At 43.1% G+C, this 20,987-nt stretch overlaps 5 protein-coding genes across 10 annotated transcripts; 3 read left to right on the top strand and 2 right to left on the bottom strand.

Moving 5' to 3' along the window:
- The first annotated feature begins 4,000 nt into the window (after positions 1 to 4,000).
- LOC130527815 (lipopolysaccharide-induced tumor necrosis factor-alpha factor homolog) lies at positions 4,001 to 6,190 on the top strand. Of its 5 annotated transcripts, none has more exons than XM_057036587.1 (4): positions 4,001 to 4,298; positions 5,201 to 5,251; positions 5,336 to 5,483; positions 5,920 to 6,190. In XM_057036587.1, the coding sequence occupies exons 1-4, from the start codon at positions 4,001 to 4,003 to the stop codon at positions 6,023 to 6,025; spliced, it is 603 nt and encodes a 200-aa protein (XP_056892567.1). In that variant the 3' UTR covers positions 6,026 to 6,190. The 5 variants fall into 5 exon arrangements, with proteins under 5 accessions (XP_056892567.1, XP_056892566.1, XP_056892569.1 ...); XM_057036586.1 differs by having other exon boundaries at positions 5,330 to 5,483; XM_057036589.1 differs by having other exon boundaries at positions 4,064 to 4,664.
- Positions 6,191 to 6,374: 184 nt separating this feature from the next.
- On the top strand, positions 6,375 to 12,251 carry gprc5bb (G protein-coupled receptor, class C, group 5, member Bb). Of its 2 annotated transcripts, none has more exons than XM_057036577.1 (5): positions 6,375 to 6,679; positions 7,028 to 7,587; positions 8,018 to 9,119; positions 9,720 to 9,832; positions 9,914 to 12,251. In XM_057036577.1, exons 3-5 carry the CDS (start codon positions 8,018 to 8,020, stop codon positions 9,956 to 9,958), a joined length of 1,260 nt encoding a protein of 419 aa, XP_056892557.1. In that variant the 5' UTR covers positions 6,375 to 6,679; positions 7,028 to 7,587; the 3' UTR covers positions 9,959 to 12,251. The 2 variants fall into 2 exon arrangements, with proteins under 2 accessions (XP_056892557.1, XP_056892556.1); XM_057036576.1 differs by having other exon boundaries at positions 6,972 to 7,587.
- A 190-nt stretch (positions 12,252 to 12,441) lies between these two features.
- On the top strand, positions 12,442 to 15,216 carry knop1 (lysine-rich nucleolar protein 1). Its single transcript, XM_057036568.1, has 5 exons — positions 12,442 to 12,562; positions 12,880 to 13,909; positions 13,996 to 14,067; positions 14,311 to 14,379; positions 14,808 to 15,216. The coding sequence occupies exons 2-5, from the start codon at positions 12,932 to 12,934 to the stop codon at positions 15,111 to 15,113; spliced, it is 1,425 nt and encodes a 474-aa protein (XP_056892548.1). The 5' UTR covers positions 12,442 to 12,562; positions 12,880 to 12,931; the 3' UTR covers positions 15,114 to 15,216.
- A 42-nt stretch (positions 15,217 to 15,258) lies between these two features.
- exosc1 (exosome component 1) lies at positions 15,259 to 17,323 on the bottom strand. Its single transcript, XM_057036591.1, has 8 exons — positions 17,230 to 17,323; positions 16,705 to 16,820; positions 16,550 to 16,624; positions 16,378 to 16,466; positions 16,264 to 16,297; positions 16,138 to 16,188; positions 15,838 to 15,922; positions 15,259 to 15,724 (listed from the first exon to the last, which is right to left on the bottom strand). Exons 1-8 carry the CDS (start codon positions 17,267 to 17,269, stop codon positions 15,618 to 15,620), a joined length of 597 nt encoding a protein of 198 aa, XP_056892571.1. The 5' UTR covers positions 17,270 to 17,323; the 3' UTR covers positions 15,259 to 15,617.
- Positions 17,324 to 17,532: 209 nt separating this feature from the next.
- pgam1b (phosphoglycerate mutase 1b) lies at positions 17,533 to 20,741 on the bottom strand. The gene is made up of 4 exons (XM_057036585.1): positions 20,379 to 20,741; positions 18,545 to 18,819; positions 18,294 to 18,474; positions 17,533 to 18,008 (listed from the first exon to the last, which is right to left on the bottom strand). The coding sequence occupies exons 1-4, from the start codon at positions 20,515 to 20,517 to the stop codon at positions 17,839 to 17,841; spliced, it is 765 nt and encodes a 254-aa protein (XP_056892565.1). The 5' UTR covers positions 20,518 to 20,741; the 3' UTR covers positions 17,533 to 17,838.
- Between the last annotated feature and the right edge of the window lie 246 nt (positions 20,742 to 20,987).

The following is a 20,987-nucleotide window of genomic DNA, read 5'->3' as shown; positions in this document are numbered from 1 at the left end:
CAAAGCCAAACATTGTTTAAATGCTTGTATTCGGCTCAATGACTCTTCAATATAAGTTTATATTATGTTTTTGGGACCTTTGTTTTTATGCAGTCTGCATATTAAAGCTACTGCATCTCTTTAGTTCTCTGGAGTTATAAATTAAAATAATTAGAGGATCTGGGCCATGTGTAAAGCAAAATAAAGTAGGATAAAATGAATAACTACTTTAAAATAAAAGTAAGTTCTGCGATTATTTGGCTCTATTTCTGGCCACGGTCTGAAATCTCCCACCTGGTTTCTTTCAAAAAGATCAAAATTCTAAAGCTGTCCATTTTCAGGTATTTTGGTAAAAGTATTAAGCAAGATATGAGGTGAAAAACATAAAAGGCAGACAAGCTCAAATGGGAAAGTCCAACGAGTGCCACTCTTCATTCTTCAGGGTTTCATTCACTGAGCTAATGTGTCATCTTTGCCAAATAATAATTAAGCCATCATGGGGTATGTGGAGAGTCCTTGTGAGTACGCCTGTGGCTTGAATAAATGTTGATCGCAATTAAAATACAAAAAGAAAATCCCCTAACGAGTCACACCCTGCGTTACCTTGAAGAGACAAAGTTCACGAGAAGCAGCTTCTGCTTTCTGTAGAAAATAAAGGCAGAAAAGTTAAACAACAAAGACCTTAATGACTAGAATCATGGAAAGAAGTGCTGAAGAAGAGCCGTCATCATGAAATAGACGGGGCAGCATTGTCAGGACCACTAGAATGAGAGGGGCGGGGCTACACAGAAAGAGGCGGGGCCTTTCGGAGTGACAGCAGCAGAAACTCCAGGAAACTGACGGGACAACCTCAACCTGACAGAGGCCTCCATCGTCACCACCTTCCAGGTCAGTAAGCATGCATGTTACCAGCAACACGGTGCATTTTCCACCGTGCACGAGACCCGAACAGGACTGTCTGGGCTCTAATTCCACCTGTAAAGGTCAGGTCGCAGGGCAGACCGGCAGACACTCCCACCTTGGTGAATGAATTAGTGTGTAAATGCAGTTGTAATTATCTAAAGTTTGCATGGACTCTTCTGCCACATTCAGCTGTGAGGACATCTGGGGCTCGTCAGTGTCCCCAATCCTCTTAATCTCAATTTAAAATAGATCACGCAGTGATGAAAAGTGGTCTATTTATAAACAATGATGTCATTTTCAGCTTTCTGCACATGTAAAGCAAATTAATATTGCTAAAACTACGGCATTTCTGTGCAAAGCCAAAGAGGTGATGATAAATGTGTCGTGTTTTAAAAATATCCCTCACAATAAAGCCTCGTTATTCTTATTCTGCTCGCTTCTTTCCAATTTAATTGTCTTCTTGATTCTGTTTTAAGTGTACTTTTGGCCATTTTCTTCATTTGCTTTTTTATCAAAGGTGACATATACGTTTTTGCCTTCTATGCTTTTGCTCGTTATGAGCAAATATCGAAATTTTCGACCTTCCTCTGACGCGGATATTGGGGAGATTTAATTTAAGCCCTTGAGCCTTTTACGTTTGTGTTTAGCTCAGTCTGTTGGGAACTACCCTGCAGCACAGAGGGTTCTTGGTTCAAGCCCCGGGGCATCCAAAACATGCCCTGCCAGAGTGCTTCAGAGCACTGCCGAGGTACCCTTGAGCAAGGTTCGAATGCATGGGGCCCTGCCTCGTCCCTTGTGTACCCTTCCCATCACTCCGAAAGGGATAAAGTGGTCAAGAAGATGAGATTATTTAGATTGAAAATTGAATGTGTATTAAATAATCTAATATTTACATTTCAGATTTCTTTTTAGACGTCGCTTTTAACTAAAATTGAGGAAATGACTTGCCACATTTAGCGAAATGTGATAAAACTAGTTGTAAGGGATTTGTGATGTAAATGTAAATGGACTTTAGCTATTACGTTGACGTGACCACCTGTTAGCTAGAGTTCACTATGTCCATGCAGCGACCGTGCATTTATCCTGCACATTTGACCTCTCACGGATAAACAGACTTATTAAATATCTAAATTTCTGCAGCAGCGCTGGAGCTTTGTTCATGTTGGCAGGGTAGGTGAGAAAGGGCTTCGGGGGGATTAAAGCAGGTCCCTGATTTAACCAGAGTAGTTCCTCCACTGCTGCCAGAAGACTTCCACCAACTCAGATGTTTAAAACAGACCTTCCAGGTTCAAGTCAGTTTGTTGTTGTTTTTTAAAGAATAAACCAGCGTGTTTAAAGTCTTTTACACCGTAATTGGAAATCATCTTAAATGACGGCTGAAAACTGCTCCTTGTTTCGGGTAGAGAGAAGAACTCTCCATGAGATTCATCCTTCTCCTACGGCAGGAGGGTCGGAACCCAGTCATCGAGGGCCGTGATCCAGCCGTGTTTTGTTACTGACCAGGTCGAGACCCCTCTCACCTGGGGTCCCACTCGCCTCGTTATCGGTTTGAGAGGACGGGAAACCCGGCTGGGCTGAGGGACTGGGCTCTCTGAGACTCTCTTGATGTGCTGGGCTGACAGGTGACCGCACAGAGCCATCTGCTGGTGGCGCCGCACCCACGCACATCTGGATTTTTAACTTTAAACCAACCAGCGCGCATCTTCTTTTTGTTCCGGTGCATCAGGTTTAGTCTCCTGCTCTCAGGAGACATTAAGGACAGTTATACCCACGGCTCAAATATCAGAAATATAGACATTTATTCATCACACACACAAAAAAATTATTATTCCAGACGAGATGAGCGTGGGGGCGTTTCTGCTTTCCAATTTCCTTTACATTAGTATTCATCCATTCCCTGTGACCTGTTACTCATCCAGCAGATTCTCATAACCACCGAACTGTCATAGCAGCAATAATTTTTTATGTGGTCGTGGACACGAAGGAATTGGATTTTTTTAAAAAATAAAATAAAAAAAATCCGCTGTTGAAAGTCTCCAAATCAGAATAACAATATTTGAAATCATATTTCCCATAGCTGTTTTATTCACTTCTGTCTGCTAAAGGCGATCCAGAGCTGAAGAAGAGCTATAAAAAAAAAGAGAAAGAAAGAAACGCAGATATAAACCAGCCTATTACTGCAATGGCATGCAGAAATAGATCCACACCTCCACCTTTAAGAGGAGGCTGCTCCACCCTCCGGGCTTCAGCGCTGACCTTCCTGCCTTCGGTCCTGGGACCCGGTTCTCTCTCCTCCAGCAACGTAAGCAACCATTCATCTGCTTTCTTTTGAGAGGATTTCAAAACCCTTTTAAATTAAAAAAAAAAAAAAAACTCATTAAGATGAGACGAACGTGAATATTCCGTTTCTGAACACAAACTAATCAAAAACTGACGAATATTGCATCTGTCTGTCGTGTGAGGATAGCGTGTGTGTGTGTGTGTGTGTGTCTGTGTATGTGTGTGTGTGTGTGGGGGGGGGGGGGGGGGGGGTGGGGTGGGGGGGTTTGGGGGTTATGAATCGTGCTGCCAAATAGTATACATGACATCCAGATAAGAACATAAGAGGAACATAAAAAGAACAGATGCAGAGACACGGCTGAAAACCAGTCATTCAAGAACAGGTCTGAGTGGATTCCACTGAGTGGATTCCACTTGGCTCAAATCCAACCAGCTGTGCCTTTTCCTGTAAATACAACCTGATGTGAAACTGCTGCTACCCCGGCTGAACCTGTACGTCTGTCAACTCAACTGAGGATTTTTAAATCCCTTGGAAAAAAAATAAACTGATGAGCTTTGTAAACTCCAGAATGCAGAATCCATATTCCTGTAACAGTGGAAAGGGGAGGTTCTTGTTTTTCTTGTTTTCTTGTTGGTTTCTGAGTTTCACAAGCTTATGTACATTTAAAAGGCCCAGAGAGGCCGTAGGTGTAAACATTTTACCCATGCTCGACATTTCAGCCTCTGATAAAAACCCATCACCAGCTCATTTAAGCCTATTTCTTTCATTTAAGCTAATTCTCACTACGGTGGGGTTCTTCTGTCACACAGGCCTCCTTTTCTCGAACCTGAGGGAAATATGGACAACCGACTACTGGCACCACCGTATCCTGGTCCTCCCCTGGGAGTTTATCAAGCTCAACCTGCAGTTATCCAAGCTCCATCTGTAGTTGTCCAAGCTCCACCTACAGTTATCCAAGCTCCACCTGTAGTTGTCCAAGCTCCACCTGTAGTTGTCCAAGCTCCACCTACAGTTATCCAAGCTCCACCTACAGTTATCCAAGCTCCACCTGTAGTTGTCCAAGCTCCACCTGCAGTTATCCAAGCTCCACCTGTAGTTGTCCAAGCTCAACCTGTAGTTTATCAAGCTCAACCTGGTACATGTTCAAAACCTTAATCTGTGTTTATTTATCCTTTTACACAGCTGCTTCTTTCTTCTTTCTCCTTTTCTTGAACCTGAGGAAATATGGACAAACAACTACCGGTACCACCGTATCCTGGTCCTCCCCTGGGAGTGAATCAAGCTCAACCTGGAGTTTTTCAAGCTCAACCTGGAGTTTATCAAGCTCAACCTGCAGTTATCCAAGCTCCACCTGTAGTTGTCCAAGCTCCACCTGTAGTTGTCCAAGCTCCACCTGTAGTTGTCCAAGCTCCACCTACAGTTGTCCAAGCTCCACCTGTAGTTGTCCAAGCTCCACCTGTAGTTGTCCAAGCTCAACCTGTAGTTTATCAAGCTCAACCTGGTACATGTTCAAAACCTTAATCTGTGTTTATTTATCCTTTTACACAGCTGCTTCTTTCTTCTTATTTTGTTTGCATCTGTAGTTAGCAGGGGTTTGTGTTCTGAGGACGGCTTCACACATCAACGCCAGTCTCCGTCTCAGGTGGTGTTTCTGTGGGGCGGCGATTTGAAACGACCCGGAAGCCGAAGAAGACGAGGCAGTTTTGTCCAAGCACATTTTTTAAATGGACAATTGATTAAGATGAAGCAAAACCGTAGAGGAGAGGCTTCAGAAAAGACAACAAAGACTAAAAAAATCTCATGAGGAATATATTGTATATTATACTCAAACCCAGAATCCTACTATTAAGGTTGGGACTATGACATATTTCAACTTTTATTCATGCTGTTGGGCTGATTGGAACCTTTTTCGCAGGACGATTGAGATGCTGGTTCAGATTTTGTGGTCTTAAACTGTCAGATGTTGTGTGGACTCGTTATTGCAGCCTGTTGATGAATATGTGCTTCTCCTACTAAACATCTCCTCCTCACATCCAGCTCAGACAGTCCACATGTACTCGACACAGCAGACCCAGCTTGTTCAAACCGGTAAATCTCTTACTGGAACCGCGGCTGGAATGTTGTTGTTGATGTTGGTGTTGATGGGCCTCACAGAGTGTTTCTCAGTTCCAGTAATCACCAACGTAGGGATGGTGTCCCAGCTCCAAGATGTTCCTGGACGTATAACATGTCCTCACTGTGGACAGAGCGTCACCACTATAGTTAACTACAAATGTGGCCTCCTGACCTGGGTCATCTGTGGAGCGTTGGGAATCTTCGGGTTAGTATCCATAAACGCCATCTATATTAGATAAAATATCCGTTTCGAGTAATACAGCCAGGATGCGCCAGGAGTCTCTACTACGTGAAGAGCTTCCCATTAATAAAGAGACATCAAAAAAGGCTAACTAGGGCAGAATTTAATGAGATTCCAATCGTTTCTTAATCTGTGTGCTCTGTAGAAAAGATAGAAATAGAGATTTCAAAAGAAACAGGTGAGAACAAAGCTGAAGGTGACTTATTTCAGCTGTAAAAACACTGAGCTTGTTGAAGGTGGAGCCTCACATGCGTCAGTGGTATGCTGCTGAGCAAACACCACGCTAGAAACCAGTGAAACAGCTCGGACAGTTTACTGGAGCTGACCTCCGCCTCAGAGACCTATACAATCAGAGTTATAACAGACACATGCTGAAACTTTGTCCTTACTTTGTCCTCAGTATCTGGCCGTGCTGCCTGATCCCATTCTGTGTACCGTCATGCAAGGACGCGGAACACACCTGCCCTTGCTGCAATACCGTCCTGCGCCTTCACAAACGCATGTAAAAGTCAAGGCGACGCTGTGACCTCCACAGCCAGTGTGAGACCGGCTCAAGAGTAAAAAGCCTTTTCATATGGAATTCAACATATTCAAAGCAGATATGCATCTATACATACTATCTGGCATTTACTCAGACATACATATATGCAAATAAATTGTTATTTTGATCACTTGATGAGTTATGTGACCTTTTTAATTAAATGTTTCATTACAAGAATAGTGATCTGGTTTAACAAATGTTCTAGCTGAACCTCCTGCTCTGTTAATGACTTTTAAACTTTTTTCTGTATATGTTTACTTAGGAAAGTTTTCTTCTAAAACATGAGGGTGGCGGTACCCTATTGCCCCCTACTGGCCAGCGGCCACTGCTTAAATTGTGCTTAATTTAACAGCAGATTGGTGCATTAATACAGATAAACAGCAGGTGGCGCCAATACACCTCATCCTTTCGGCCTCGTCTTCAATGTTGAACGAACAATGGAGGCTCTGTAATGCTGCTGGGATTTAAATACAGCTTCAATTTGGTATCTAAACTCCGAAGCAATAGAAGGACGTCACAGAAAGGGGGAACAGTCGGCTCAAAGTCCACAAAAGAATACAGAAACCAACAAGGTGAACAAGAATCTGTTCAGTTCATGCCAGGATGACGGTAATATCAGGTAGGAGATGCACGGACCAGGTCCCTGGTCGAAAGTTTCCTGGGTAAATATATAACTAAATTCCAGAGACAAAAAACAAAAACCAGTCTGCAAACTTCTTCGTGATAGCGAATTTTTCTTTGCCCCTTTTGCTTGTTGGGAGTCTGGCCCAGGGTTTCTGTAAAGCCCATAGAAACTATTTTGGTTGTAAGAGCCACTATATCAACAAAGATTCATTGAACTGAATTCTGTTTTGACCTTTGAAAGTCATTGAATGCTGACTTTCATGTATATTGCAATGTCATCCTGACAGATGTCATTTTCCTTTCTTCCAAATGCTGAATCTCCCACTTTTTGGTCATGGGAAAGATTTGTGTAAGTGGTATGAAGGAGGACATGGAAGTCTCAGGGCTGGAAATAACGAGAGACCAATACGGGCTAGGAGCAAAATGATATACCGCATATTTGCTGCTTCCTTCATGGTCAGACAAGTGCATGAGCAAATCGTACTGCGTGGGTGAGGACAACTAAAGCTGGGATTGCATCTCTGTCGACACCTCCGCAGAACCAGTATGATGTGGGGAGGGAGCGAGAGAGAGAGAGGCAAAGACAGTGAGAGAGAAGGGAGAAAGACAGAAAATACATGGAAGGACGTGGGTGTGTGAAGTGTCAAGGAATGCATCAGAACTGTGTATTCTGGACGCAGCCGGACGAATCGTGGCGAGATTCAACTGGTCTCCCACAGTGACTTCTAAAAGGGTTAGGGTTGGACGGGTCTCCTTCTGGACGCCACAATGACTTTGATCAACCAGGTCTCTCGTGTAAGTGCGTGAAGTCCAAAACTCCACAAAGCGGATGAAGAGATGCAGACTTGAAAAGGTGGACGCCCCTTTTACTGTCAATCATCAAGATTCCAGACATCATCCGAGGTGAGTTTGGCGTTGTTAGGAATTGCAGGGTTGGGAATTTCATGTGGTGCTGATTGAAAACCGATGGTCAGGAGAGTGTGTGTGTGTGTGTGTCTGTGTGTGTGTGTGTCTTTATCATTGCTTTTGGATATTGAATGTCAACTTCTTCTGAAGCCCAGTGTGCAATGTTGTCAACCCACGCTGTTTTCAGTTTCCATGGAAACCTTTGCTGAGTGCTAAAAGCGTTTCTGCTCTGTGAGTGTGTTTCTGAGTGACTGTAAAAACAAAAAAACCCACATAAATTTATTCCTGATACAGAACAGCCTCCTGGATGGAGCCGTTTCCGGAGCACAGTTTCCAACCTGTGCTGTGATTCATAGAATGATGCATTAGTATTCGTTTTTCACCAGCTGCTTTGATTTGTAGATCTCTTCTCTCTTTTCTCTCTAAGATGGCCGCCAGCCCCGCCATCATCTGCCTCCTGTCACTGATCAGCTACGCCTCCGGCCACCTGCCCCTGAATCCTCCGCAGGGATGTAGCGCGGACCTGGACCCCTCGTACCGAGTGCTCTGCGACCTGGAGTCGGTGTGGGGTGTGGTTCTGGAAGCCGTGGCCTGCAGCGGAGGCCTCAGCTCGCTGGTCCTCGCTGTGCTCCTGCTGGTCAAGCTGCGCTCCCTTTCGGACCCCTCCAGGCGCTCTGGTGTGGGGCCTCTTCTCCTGCTCCTGGGCACCCTTTTGGGTATTTTCTCCATCTCCCTGGCTTTCCTGGTGGGGAAAAACCAGGTGCTGTGTGTTATCCGCAGAGCTTTCTGGGGGCCCCTTTTTGCCCTGTGCTTTTCCAGTTTGCTCGTGCAGGGCGTGAGGCTCAAGAGACTGGTGGCTGGTAAGATGAGCCCATCGGGCAGCTCCCTGGCAGCCCTCGGTCTGGCCCTTGCTCTGGTGCAGGGCATCATTTCAGCTGAATGGGTGTTATTGACTGTAGTCAGGGAGGGCCACCCAGCCTGCGTTTATCCACCTTTAGACTTTGCTCTCATTTGCAGCTACACCCTGGGACTGTTGCTCATAGCTATGGGACTCTCTCTGGGAGTAGTGCTGTGTGGAGGAGAGATGGGAGCCGAAGGAGCAGGTGGGAGTGAAGAAGATGGAGACGACAGCGAAAAGCACAGGTGGAAATGCAACGCCGTGTGGCTCTTCCTGTCCAGTCTGGCATCGGCACTGCTGTGGGTGGCCTGGTTAGGCTTCTACCTGTACGGCAGCCAGGCGCTCAGAGGGAAGGGGAAAGGTGAGAGGTCAGGAGGAGGGAAGGATGTGAAGGTGTTGGATGAGCCCGCACTGGCCGTGGCCCTGGTCATTCAGGGCTGGATCCTGCTGCTGCTCCATGCCATCCCAGAGGCACACCTGTGTCTCCGGAATCCTCCCCAGTCCAGCACGCAAGACTTCTTTGACACCAGTCACGCCACCCCTCCGGCAAATTTCGGGGACGACGTGCCTTCGCATCACTCCCACCGACCCTTCGCGGAAAGCCAGACCTTCATGGAGGAGCACAGCGCAAGTATGTCCATGTGACGTGTTTGTGTCTCGCTGGACATGTTTGAGAGAAACGTTACGGAGGAAGCGGAGGCTTTCCAAGCCAGACTGTATTTCAAATGTGTCTGGTACTAAAGCTTCGACTGTTAGAGAGAAGGACACGGTTGCTTGGCAACTGACAACTAAAATAAATGATCCTTTCAGCTGAATGACTGTGAGATTTAGGGATTCTTTGTCATACGGGTGATTCAGAGCCCAGCTGTAACGAGCCTTATAGGTTTGTTGACATCTAATTCTACACTCATTTTAAGTTAGCGTCCATCCAACCTGTCAAATTGTGGTTGATGTGACCGGGAGACGTTTTAAGGGACCGGGATGAAAAGAGAAATCTGTTTTTTTTATCGGGATGAGATTAGTGGAGAAATAGATTGCTTTGTGATGCTCGAAGCAACAGAGACACACAGTTAATCTCAGACCAGGTTAGGTAAGATAGGTAGTTACCCCCCCCCCCCCCCCCCCTTTAATGTTATTCAATATAAGTGTTAATGTACAGCAACTGCACCCTGCTGAAGAAGCATCCAGTCAGATAAGTAGCCAGAACCCTGACTTTTGACTCTTCTTTCAGCTCTTCAGAGTGGAACATACCACAGCAGCCAGAGGGGCGCTCGGCCTGGCATCGCCTTCAGGGGTCACGTCTACCAACCCACTGAGATGGCTCTGGTCATGAACGGAGGAACGGTAGGCATGGCAACGACGCATTCTGCTGCCACTCGGCCACACTGAGTCTTGTTTACTGTTTCTTTTTCTCCGTTGTTACAGATGCCAACAGCCCCAATTAAGTACACCGGACGACGGCTGTGGTGATATGGGAATAGTCTGATGCGTGAAAGCTGTGCTGCCTCTTTATCTGGGGGCTGGATGTGAAATCATACGAGAGGCAAGACACAGTGACTTTTAGGACACTTTGTCATGACAGATGTTGTTTATGGTGCATTATTTAAATCAACAGTAGTCTCCAGTCGGTGTGATACATAAGCTATGATGCATAGACAATGTGTGAAATATAACAAGTATGTAGATGACATGCATACACCTACACAGATTGGTTTCTGCGTGATATGCTGGAAACACCTAAAGGACATTGTTTTTTTCTCTATAATGCATCGATCATTGCTGCAAACCTAATTTTAACTACTTAGATGGTTTATCCTGTACCGCTTGATCAACGTGGGATTCAAAAGGCTACTGCTCTAACAGACATATTTTAATACGTACATAATTAAAAGCCATTAAGCACTGAAACACCTACTGTATGATATACAATATTCACTGCTGGAAGTTGCAATTTTGCACTGTTTTTTAAAGACTGAAGTTGTCTGGGAACTGATATCTGCACCTGATAATAATATGAGATGCCTGTCAAGGCAAAGCTGATGCGTTTTACTAATTATGTATTTTTAAGAGTATTTTGAGAGTTTTCTATACTCCCCCCATATGTTGGCAGACAGCACAGTTTTAGTTAGGGGTCTCAGAGTTCGCTGTCCCAAAAGCTGAAGTCACCCAAACCATTGCAGGAACACCTACGTCATGACAGACGGCGAAAGTTTCCCTGAAGGGGACATTGAATTCCATGTAATTGGAGCTTGTGTGTTTTCCATTTCTTTATTTCAAATGCAGGAAGTGTTGTGCTCATAATTATTTTGTCATAGCTTGCTCTTTAAATATTGGAATGTGTTGAATATTGCGGGACACATTCAGCGATTCACCACTGTAGGTATAAACACCAGTGAGTAGCAACAATTGCCTCACAACAGGAAGGTCATGGGTGCGATCCCCAGATCCATCAGGCCTTTTTGTGTTAAAAAAAACACTCTTTCTGGGTGCTGTGGGTTCCCCCATACAGCTGCTAAGCTACAGCAGCTCAGGACGGACCCTACATCTGATAATTTAAAATGTTCCTTTCTTTCAAGATTCAAGATTCAAGATTCAAGAGTACTTTATTGATCCCTTTAGGGGGTGTCCACCAGGGAAATTAGCATCTCCAAAGATCTACAAGCATCTACAAAATTTCCCACCACCATTTCACCCCATCAAACCTATTAAAGATAATAAAAATATAATAAAATAAGAAATAAAATAGAATAAATTAAAAATAGAATATGAATATAAATATAGAACTATAAAAATGTTCCAGTTCTCCTGTTGGCCCTCCTCCCCCCCTGTGAGGAGTTGAACAGCCTGATGGCTCGCTTTGGCTTTCCCAAATACAAACAATACTCCTTTGTGCCAGTTAAAGTCTTGATATTTTAATTTCAAAGCAGAAAAAAGTGTAAATGCCCAATTGAACAATGCCCATTCACGCGCATGTGAACAAGCACTTTTGTGGTAAGCCTAAACTGAAACAGGCTTCTTTGAAATGTGCGCTGTAATGTTGAACAAAAGTGTGTTTTGAATGTGTTTTACTTATCCTATATAACTTTGTATTAACTATGTAAATATCCAAATTCCACCTTGGAGATGCTCCAATAACGCACCGTCACTTTTATGACAGCAGAACATGAATGTCTGTAATGTGATTTGCACAGAGTGGTTAATTCATCAACGCAGAGTTTCCGGTATTTTCCATATGCTGTGTGACTGACAGATGAAGATGTCGCAGACTGTATGATTCCTTTGCGTATAATGTTCTTAAAATACCCTCTACTACATATTTAGCCATTAAAGATAAATGACTTCCAGAGGCTGCAGGAGTTCAGATGGAAGCTGCCAGGATCTGTCTGTGGGAATAATAATAATAATAATAATAATACTAATACTACTACTACTACTACTACTACTAATAATAATAATAATTGCACAAACTGCTCTGGGACGCCACAGGATTACACTGATTATGATACAAACCCTGGCAGTTAAAACCAGAAAAGCATATGGCAGCTTTACCACTTGGTTATATTTTTCAATAAACAATAAATGGTTCCATAACATTATGTTAATTGATCTTGTACAAGATTGTTAAGTGTTTCCTTCAGTTATTTATGAGGTTGGATATCTATCTATTGCTAAAAATGTATCTGCAATATGTTTACTTTTCCAACTGACTGCAAATGTGTTTGGTAAATATGTTTATTGAATAAAGTTAACAAATAACACACCACATCAGTCTCTCACTTAGTTGTTTATTACAACAAATTTGAAAAAGGGAGGATCATTCAATAACTTAATTATTTAAAAAATATATACATTTTACCTGTACATGAGATCTCTCTGACCTTTAATTTGAGAATAAATACACTCCAGAATAACAACCTGGGCGTGAAAGTGTAATAATAAATCATGTGAACATGCGTTACTACAGAAGCCTGCTTGGCCCTTAACGGAAGTAGTAGAGAAGCAACTTCCGGATATAGAAAATGAACTTCCGGGTTAAGAAACACGCTTGAATCACACGTTTGTTTACCAAAATCAGTAAGTAAATTCAATTTATTCCCTCCCCCACACGTTAGGGTTAGGATTTTTGCAATAGTATTAACAAAACACTAATTTTTCAGCGGAATGCCGAAGTTTTTGTTCGTTAAATTTTACACGTAGATCACTAATAATTTCTCAAAGCATGCTGTTGTTTTGAAAAATCTTGAATAATTCTCCGACCTTGCCCGATTTTAATGGCCAATGAGATTATCACAACAGATTAAATTTCATATCTGATCACATACTTTTAAGTCTCGCAATTTGATCAATTTGTAATATAGTTACTGTTTTACAACTGATCTTTGTTTCTGCAGACAAACTAAAACTCATTTTTATGAAGGGGTGAATGTGAAGAGTAAGGAAGAGATGACTGAAGAGAAAAAATTGAAAAAGGTGAAAAAAAATAAGAATGAAAAAGCCTCTCTACAGAAAAATGACTGTGTTAATGACAGAATCTTAACAGTTCTTTGTCAAGAAAAGGAGTCTTGTGTTCAGGCTGATGAAAAAGCTGGAAAGAAGAAGAAGAAGGAAAAATATGTCAACGAATGTTTGTTCAACACCACAAATGGTGGAGACATCAGTGAAAAAAAGAAAAAGAAGAAAAAGCAGGATAGTGACTATAAAATAGAAACTCCATTGTGTAAAATTAAAGACAATAAAAAGCGGAAAAAGTCTACATGTGCTGATTTAGAACATGTAGAAATAGATGAGGAGGAGCTGCCAAAGAAAATCAAAAAGAAAAAAAATGCAGAGACTGTAGAATGGACAAAAGAAAAGAAAAGGAATACAGCTGATGAGAAAACATCTGATGCTATAGAGGAAAAACACTCAAAAAAGCATAAAAAGTCCCCCCAAATTGTGGCTGAGGATCAAGAGACAACAGAAGAAACAGGTGACAGTGAAGGGGTAAAAAAGAGCAAAATGGCTCTAAAACCTGTAAAGAATAAAAAAGTGAAGACAAGAGAACATGGAAATAAAGTGACAGCGGCTGAAATTAAAGATGATGTCAAGAAGAAGAAAGAGAACCCTGCAAAGAGTGATCATATGAAAGAGGAGAAAAAGAAGCCTAAAAAAACAGCTTTGGAGTGTGCTGATGTTGAGGAGCCACAGCTGAGGCAGAAGAAGAAAAGTAAAAAGCGCAGTGTCCAAGATGAGGCTGAACCCCCATTAGTGAATTCTGAGGAGCAGCAGAGTGAAGAAAAGCTCACAGGAACGGGCAGAAAAAAGAAGAAACGAAAAGAGCGCACCACGATGGTGGACGCCCCAGCGGAGCATCTGTGTTCTGGTAATGCCCCGAAACCGAAGAAGACAAAGAAGGTTAAAGAAGAGGTGGAAGATCAGAATGTAAGTGGGCAGTCTAAGAAGCACCGGATCCATTTTCAGGCTTTTAACTTTGTTTTTCATAAATTCTGGATGAATATTTGTTCCAGGAGCTGTCTCAGATGGATGTGGTGTTTTTGTCTGTGAAGAATGGAAACACTGACGAGGTCACCATCAACCAGGCGAGCCACGTTCTTTATTATCATGGCATCCTGTCAGTTAAGCAGAAATGGAATTAAAGAAACCGGTGTTTGTTGTGTCTGCACAGTAGGAATTACCTCTTCATCTTTCTGGCAAACTAAAAACACATCACTGTTTCAGTTGACTAAGCTAAACTTCTGGCTTGAGCTTATTATTTAAATTCTGTCTGTTATGAGGCTTTAATGCCCTTTAGCTTCTCTCCACTGAAGTGAATTTTGTCACAGGAGCGGAGACGAGCGTTACAGACGGAGAACGACCAGGCGTCACGCCCGCAAATACCTGCCAGTCCTTCGGTCAGTATAAGACCCTCCAAATCATTTTCGTTTAAAAAGCAGTTCAGTGTGTTTTGTAGTATTTCATTTCTTGTACCAGAAGAACACAATTGATGGATGGATGGACGTCTCCTCCAGGTAAGGTTTCCACGGCAGCAAAAACACACCTGTAGAGGGGAAGTAGCACCTTTCTGTTGGTGTATTACATGAACGAGTACCCTATTGTTCCTGCACAGTTTCCATTTTGTTGTAAACTCAAGCTGCTATCACCCCTCTAGAACCCACCGCATGGTTATTAAAGCTTTTATTACCTACAGCGTAACTCAATAACAGTGCTTGATAAGTGCAGGTTTCTTTGGACCACTATCCACTTGCTTTGTTTCGGTCCTCAGGAGACATCAGCAGATTTTTCCACTGTAGATTTTAATGTTCTTGGGTCTGTTCTTCAGGGTTTGGGTCAGTGGAGCACAGCGCAGTTCGACAGCTCTGAAAAACAGCAGAAGTTCCTTCGCCTGATGGGCGGCTTCAAAAAGGGGTTTCAGCCCGCTACAACCACCGCCACAAGAGCAAATATGGCCCTCGGGACGCATGGACAGCAGCAGCTACAGCAGAAACTTCTGGACGAATTTGACCGTGCACACTTGCGCAGACTTGACTCCAGCAACAGGGGAGCAGGGATTGGGTTTACTGCACCAGTAAATAAGAAGTTTTTCATTGATGTCAATGCATCACGATCAGTGCGCTTTGATGATTGACCCATAATTTAAGTTTTTATTCATTTGTAATCATGTGAGAGCCAAAATGACCGCATCAACAGCAGTCTGCATGTAATAAATCTTTGGTACCAATGATATAAAACTCTTTGAGTGTGTTTTTATATTGATGAATGAGTCACATATTGATTTTCTTCATTTTAGTAAAAATATGCAGAGATAGGTGATCACTAGGCACGGTCAAAATAACTTCAGTCAAGAAATGTTATAAACTGTTTAAAAGAAAGTAACCCTCGCAAAAAAGGATGTTTTGTTTTTACAGCTAGACCCTGCATTTCTGGAAAATTCCTGGACCACAGGAGTAATTTTGGATGCTGTACAAAAGAGCCAAGAGATCAGCTTAAATAACCAGCTTTCCAAACTAAAGTGTCCTTGAGATCATTTGCCAAGCTGGCACCTGTACATTGACACCTGCATAGATAACCTCCTTGCTGTGTCACAACAGAACTATGTGATGAGAGAGAATGGCTAGTGGGGTCCCGTCCCTCATGCCTCTAGATGTTTGGCCTGCACTCGTGCAACTTTACGTAACTCTTTAGCATAAGTCAGTGGGCACTGCATCTCACTCCAACTGATTGGAACCATCACTGCACCTGGAGAACAAAAAGTTTTAATTGGTCACATTTCTGGATCGATTTCTGGATTTTGCTGTGTTACTTTGTCGCCACCTTGTGTTCACAATGTTGAAGTGAGCGGTGACGTTTACCTGATTCACTGTGTGCTACCACCACCCCCAGTTCATTCTCTGCTGTTGTCAACAGGTAGCTGGACTCCACATTGCCAATGGACATCTGATGTGACAGGTCAAGTATTGACAGCAAAGATTATACATTTTGAAAACTTTTAGTTTTCATTTATTTTGGTTGTTGCTAACATTTGGTTAAAATTTGGCAAGAGCACGTAAAGAAATATATTTCCTGAGGAAAACTTGTGAAATGTTAGGGTTACTTATTTTATCTACTTTACTAAATATTGTGTTCTAGCTTCTATAGAGGGTTAAGGATACAACTTTTGCCAGGACAATGTCACCAGGCCTGAAGCTTTTGTAAATCTCCACCTGCAACAAAAAAAACCCAATCTTTGTTAAACAACTGCGAGCTGCAGAAGTAATGTTCAGAAGATTGAAACACACCTTGTCTTTCTCTGTCGCACGAACATCTTCTTTTCTGTCGGAGCAAGTTCAGTCAATAGTGTTGCAGAGAAATAAAATAGAAAGTAATACAGATGCTTTTCTTTGTCCCGTTACCTGATTGTTCCTTTGAAGTGGTCCTTCAATGACGTAGACCCGACCTTTAGGATGTGGACTTTGGCAAATCTTGGGTTGATGCTGGTCACCTGTACAATTAAAGTTTGATGAGGTGCCAGGAGAAACCATGAAACACTCAGGTGATTCTCAGTCACTTTTCCTCCTTTCATACCTTACAGGTGACTATTGCTCCCACATCTGGTAGCAGTTGTAATTCTGTTCCTCTCACCACGGAGATCATGGGTAGCTACCATAGCATTCCAACATACAAAATAATATTAATGCTTGTAACCATGCATACAGGCTAACATCACACGAAACAGTTACCTCTTTCCCCTCACTTTTCCTAACGACATAGCCTGCTAGTGAGGAGTGTATGTAGCCATGCCTCAGGTATACCCCTGTGCCCAGAACACAGTCTTCAGCACTGCACAGCTTTTCACCTGGAAAGAATAAAAACCATGAAGTCGTGTGCATTATGTGACCATGAAGCAAAAAGTGAAACACCATATTGGTGTGGTCGCCTGCACGCCGAGCTTGTTGCATAAACTTATAGAAGAAATAAGTATGCAAACATCATCTCATCTACTGAAGGGACACCAATCAATATACCTAAGACGGCGTTTATTATGAACATTGGAGTAGTCTTTTTAGAAAGACATTTCCGTTAACACAGAGCAGCAAGTAGCCCTGTCTGTAGAAAGTGGGAAGTGGGCTGGTAGCAGAAGAGGCGCTGAGGGTGACACAGTACAGTGGCAGTGGGCGATACAAACCTAAACTAGCTGATATTCCCAGTTTACAGCAGCGCGTCTAAGAAGGCTAAACAGGCGTAAAAAGATAAAGGGGACTCACCTGGTATACAAACTTTCGCGGACATTTTGTTGTGATGCATGCGCGAGTCGCTTATTGATGACGACGGGCTTCGCGCGGTGATCTGACGCAATAGAATTTGTACTGCGCATGTGCAAAAAGGCATCGGCCATCCCGCACGTGGACCTCCTCCTGCAATGGGCGGGGTCTTACGTGGGCGCAATTATACTGTACATGTCTTAATGTAGCACAATTATGTATGAAAATGTAGTTAACACAGAGCCAACAGCTCAAAACGTAGTCAGGACCGTTTCGACATTCAATGATATCACAAAATTCAGTGTCTTCACTTAATGGGTAACATTTATTTATTTTCTTAACACAAGCATGAATGAAAATCAGTGCAGAGCATAACAATCCATATTTTTATATTCAACAAATGCCTTTTGTGTGGTGTGTAATGTATACAATCCCTCCTGAGTAAAGGGTTAGGGTTCTCCTGTGAAACCTGAGGGCATTTTTAAAAATAAAATCCGTGTGTGTGTTTGTGTGTGTGTGCATGCAGTTTTACAAATACACAGCATCTGCAAATGATAAATAAACTGAATTTCTAAACAGCATGTGATTGATCCATATTCTGAGGCTGGGATTCTACTTTTTGGCTTTGCCCTGAGCAGCAACAGCCTCCATGGCCTTCTTGACCGTTTCCTCATCTCCCAAGAACTGCATAGATCCCAGTGGCTTCAGGTTCTTGTCCAGCTCATAAACAATAGGGATACCTGTTGGCAGGTTCAGGTCCATGATAGCCTCTTCTGACATACCTGGGAATAGTATCGGACATGTGAAATACTGCAGTTTCAAGGAAGGAAAGAAAAGTCAAGGTTCTGTGGATCTGCTATTAAAAGGTTTACACAAGCTTGCATCAGTCAGCCACATGTGTTTATTAAAACTTAACTCTTCCACCACTTTACTAAATTTTCAGCTGTTGTTAGTGTTTACAATTAAAAAAACCATGACTTAAATCATATTTCCATCTATACATACGCTCTCAGTGTTTTCAGATGGTGATTTTTATGCACTTCTTAAATAAAGATTTTTCATTTTACCCTCTAGATGCTTCACAATGCCACGGAGACTGTTGCCATGGGCAGCAATCAGCACCCTCTTTCCCTCCTTGATCTGTGGAACGATCTCTTCATTCCAAAATGGCAGCGCCCTGGCGATGGTGTCTTTGAGGCTCTCGCAGCTGGGGAGCTGGTCCTCAGTCAGGTCAGCATAACGACGGTCCTGCAACCAACAATTAATGTCAATGAGGGCACGTGCTGTAATAAACATTTGCCATTTCCTCTGATGTCACCTTGCTTATCGTCTCATAGAAATCATGGCCCTCATCCATGGTTGGGGGTGGGATGTCAAAAGAGCGCCTCCAGATCTTGACCTGGGCTTCCCCGTGTTTAGCTGCTGTTTCAGCCTTGTTGAGACCCGTCAGACCACCGTAGTGGCGCTCGTTGAGGCGCCATGTACGGTGGACCGGCAACCACATCTGGTCAATGCTCTCCAGAACAAACCACAGAGTGCGGATGGCCCTCTTCAGCACAGAGGTGTAGCAAATGTCAAATTCATAGCCAGCATCTAAGACAAGACAAGGAAAATATAGGAAAATGAAGGACCGAGTGTGTCGAAATTTGGTTTGAGTAAGTTTTGATTAATGTAACGGAACTGACAGGTCAATTTTTCATCACAGACAGGTTATATTGTTCGAGTCACATCCGAGCAAACACAATGAAGAGCTGCCTTCTTTATGTTTCAGATTCTTCTCTTTTTGTGGTTGATTTTGCTTAGTCAGACAAAGGATGCCATTGTGGAATTGACAGACTGCAGTCTGACAGGCATTGCGGATGCCATAATTTTTTGGAATCATAGCCAACAGCAGAGGATGCCTGATGCAAAGAGCAGTGCGTGTTACAAAATGTGTCCCAGTAACAAATACACAACAAACTCGCAGTAGACAAAGATCACACAAGTCATGTTTGGCTGTGCTCTCCTCACATGTGCGCTGCATTGCCTTCGCAGTGGCCCGAGGGCGACGAGGAGGACAGGAACACCAATACAGACAGTTTATATTGTGCCATAATATGTTGACTAAATATTGTGCAACTTAGAAATCTGCAACTTTGCAATTGGCGTTGTTTTGTCAATATGACAGATATTGTGCGTTGATTTTAACGTGTAACACTGGCCTACAATCCTCGAGGGCAACAAAATACAGGACGATCTCTGCCTCTGAAAAAAATATTTGAAACTAAAAATATAAAATACTAAACTGTAAAAAAAAAAAAAGGAATCTGAAATTCAAACATTAATATTGTATTTCAACTAGAGTTTCCATTTCAAATGTTGGGTTGTGACCTAATCTTTTTTTATGTAAATGATAAAACCTTTTGGCCCTGATTTAGCTCCATATTTTTACTCATCACGTTTTGTCCAAACGTCTGAAAAAAAATAATTTGGAAATTAGGGCTACCACTACTCTGGCTTACACTATTTACCTGCACATGTTTCGGCTAATCAGATATTCTCTTGCATTTTAAACATGGAATTAAAATAAAACAGGAATAGACGAGATTGACAAAGTCCAATTTATAACATGTCTGGATCTGTAACAGACCAACACCTCCGCTTTCTTCGTCCGGTCCATCCAACGATTTCAAGTACCATCATGTCCGCGCTTCAATGCGGCCCGGTGGGTCTACGCATGCGCAGTACCATCACTTTAGTGGCAATACATTTTTGCTCACTGCCCACATCTCAAATCACAGGGGAAAAGAATTAACTTATACGTTAGATTTCTTATAGGATTTGCTATTGAACATAAAGAGCACTTTGTATGCAATTAAAGAGGGAGAACTATTTGATGAGACCCGGTTGTACTATTGCGATCAGTTCCCCCTAAAATGTTGGTTAAACATAGAGGAAAACTAGAGAAGATATTTTTTATAGGGTAGCATTAGACGTATATATGGATTTAGACAAAGAGAGGTAAAAAGAGTGGTAGTCGAATTCGTCTAAGCACCGGTCTGCGTCGAGGGTTGCCGGCTACCTGTTCGCACATTCTGAGTTGCATAAGCATCAAAAGGACTAATCCAGGCACGGATGGAAAGCCGCACCGGGCCTGTTACGCAGTCGGTTACCTTTCAGCGCTTGTCCTCCTCTCTTCGCCTCCTGCTCCCCGGTCTCACTTAGGTCCGCATCGTACCAGCCGCAGAAGCGATTCTCCTGGTTCCAGCAGCTCTCCCCGTGGCGGATCAAGACCAGTTTATAGGCAGCCATCCTCGCAATGATGCCCTCTGTGCGGGTTTCCAGGAATATCTGACGCGACTGAACCTTCCAACACGGCAGCGACGACAGCAGATTTGTCCTGCCTTTGCCCCACGGCCAAAATGCGACGCCTAAATCCGGGTAGCGTGTATCTGCTGTGGAAAAGAAGAGTGTGCGCCCTGCCTGCGTTTGAAGGAGCCGAGCCAGTTTCCTGGTGGTCTCAACCAATCAGAGGACGAGATTCGTGAGCGACCGCTCGCACAGCAGGAGGGAGGCAGCAGGATGCGGGCAGCGGCACGTCCGCACGCTCATCACCGCCCGGAGGTGCTCCGACCCTTTCGAAGGCGCTATATGACCGCATATTGTTGGATATCACTAATATGTCAATATTTGGACGAACAACTTGTATATAGCTGACAAGTTAGAACACTCAGTCCCTGCCCCGTCAGACCGATATAGCATGTTAAACAGTAATCTGATTT

This window comes from Takifugu flavidus, chromosome 6, assembly GCF_003711565.1.
Source record: "Takifugu flavidus isolate HTHZ2018 chromosome 6, ASM371156v2, whole genome shotgun sequence".
In the NCBI taxonomy this organism is placed as follows: Eukaryota; Metazoa; Chordata; class Actinopteri; order Tetraodontiformes; family Tetraodontidae; genus Takifugu; species Takifugu flavidus.
This window is presented reverse-complemented; position numbering and strand designations above follow the sequence as displayed.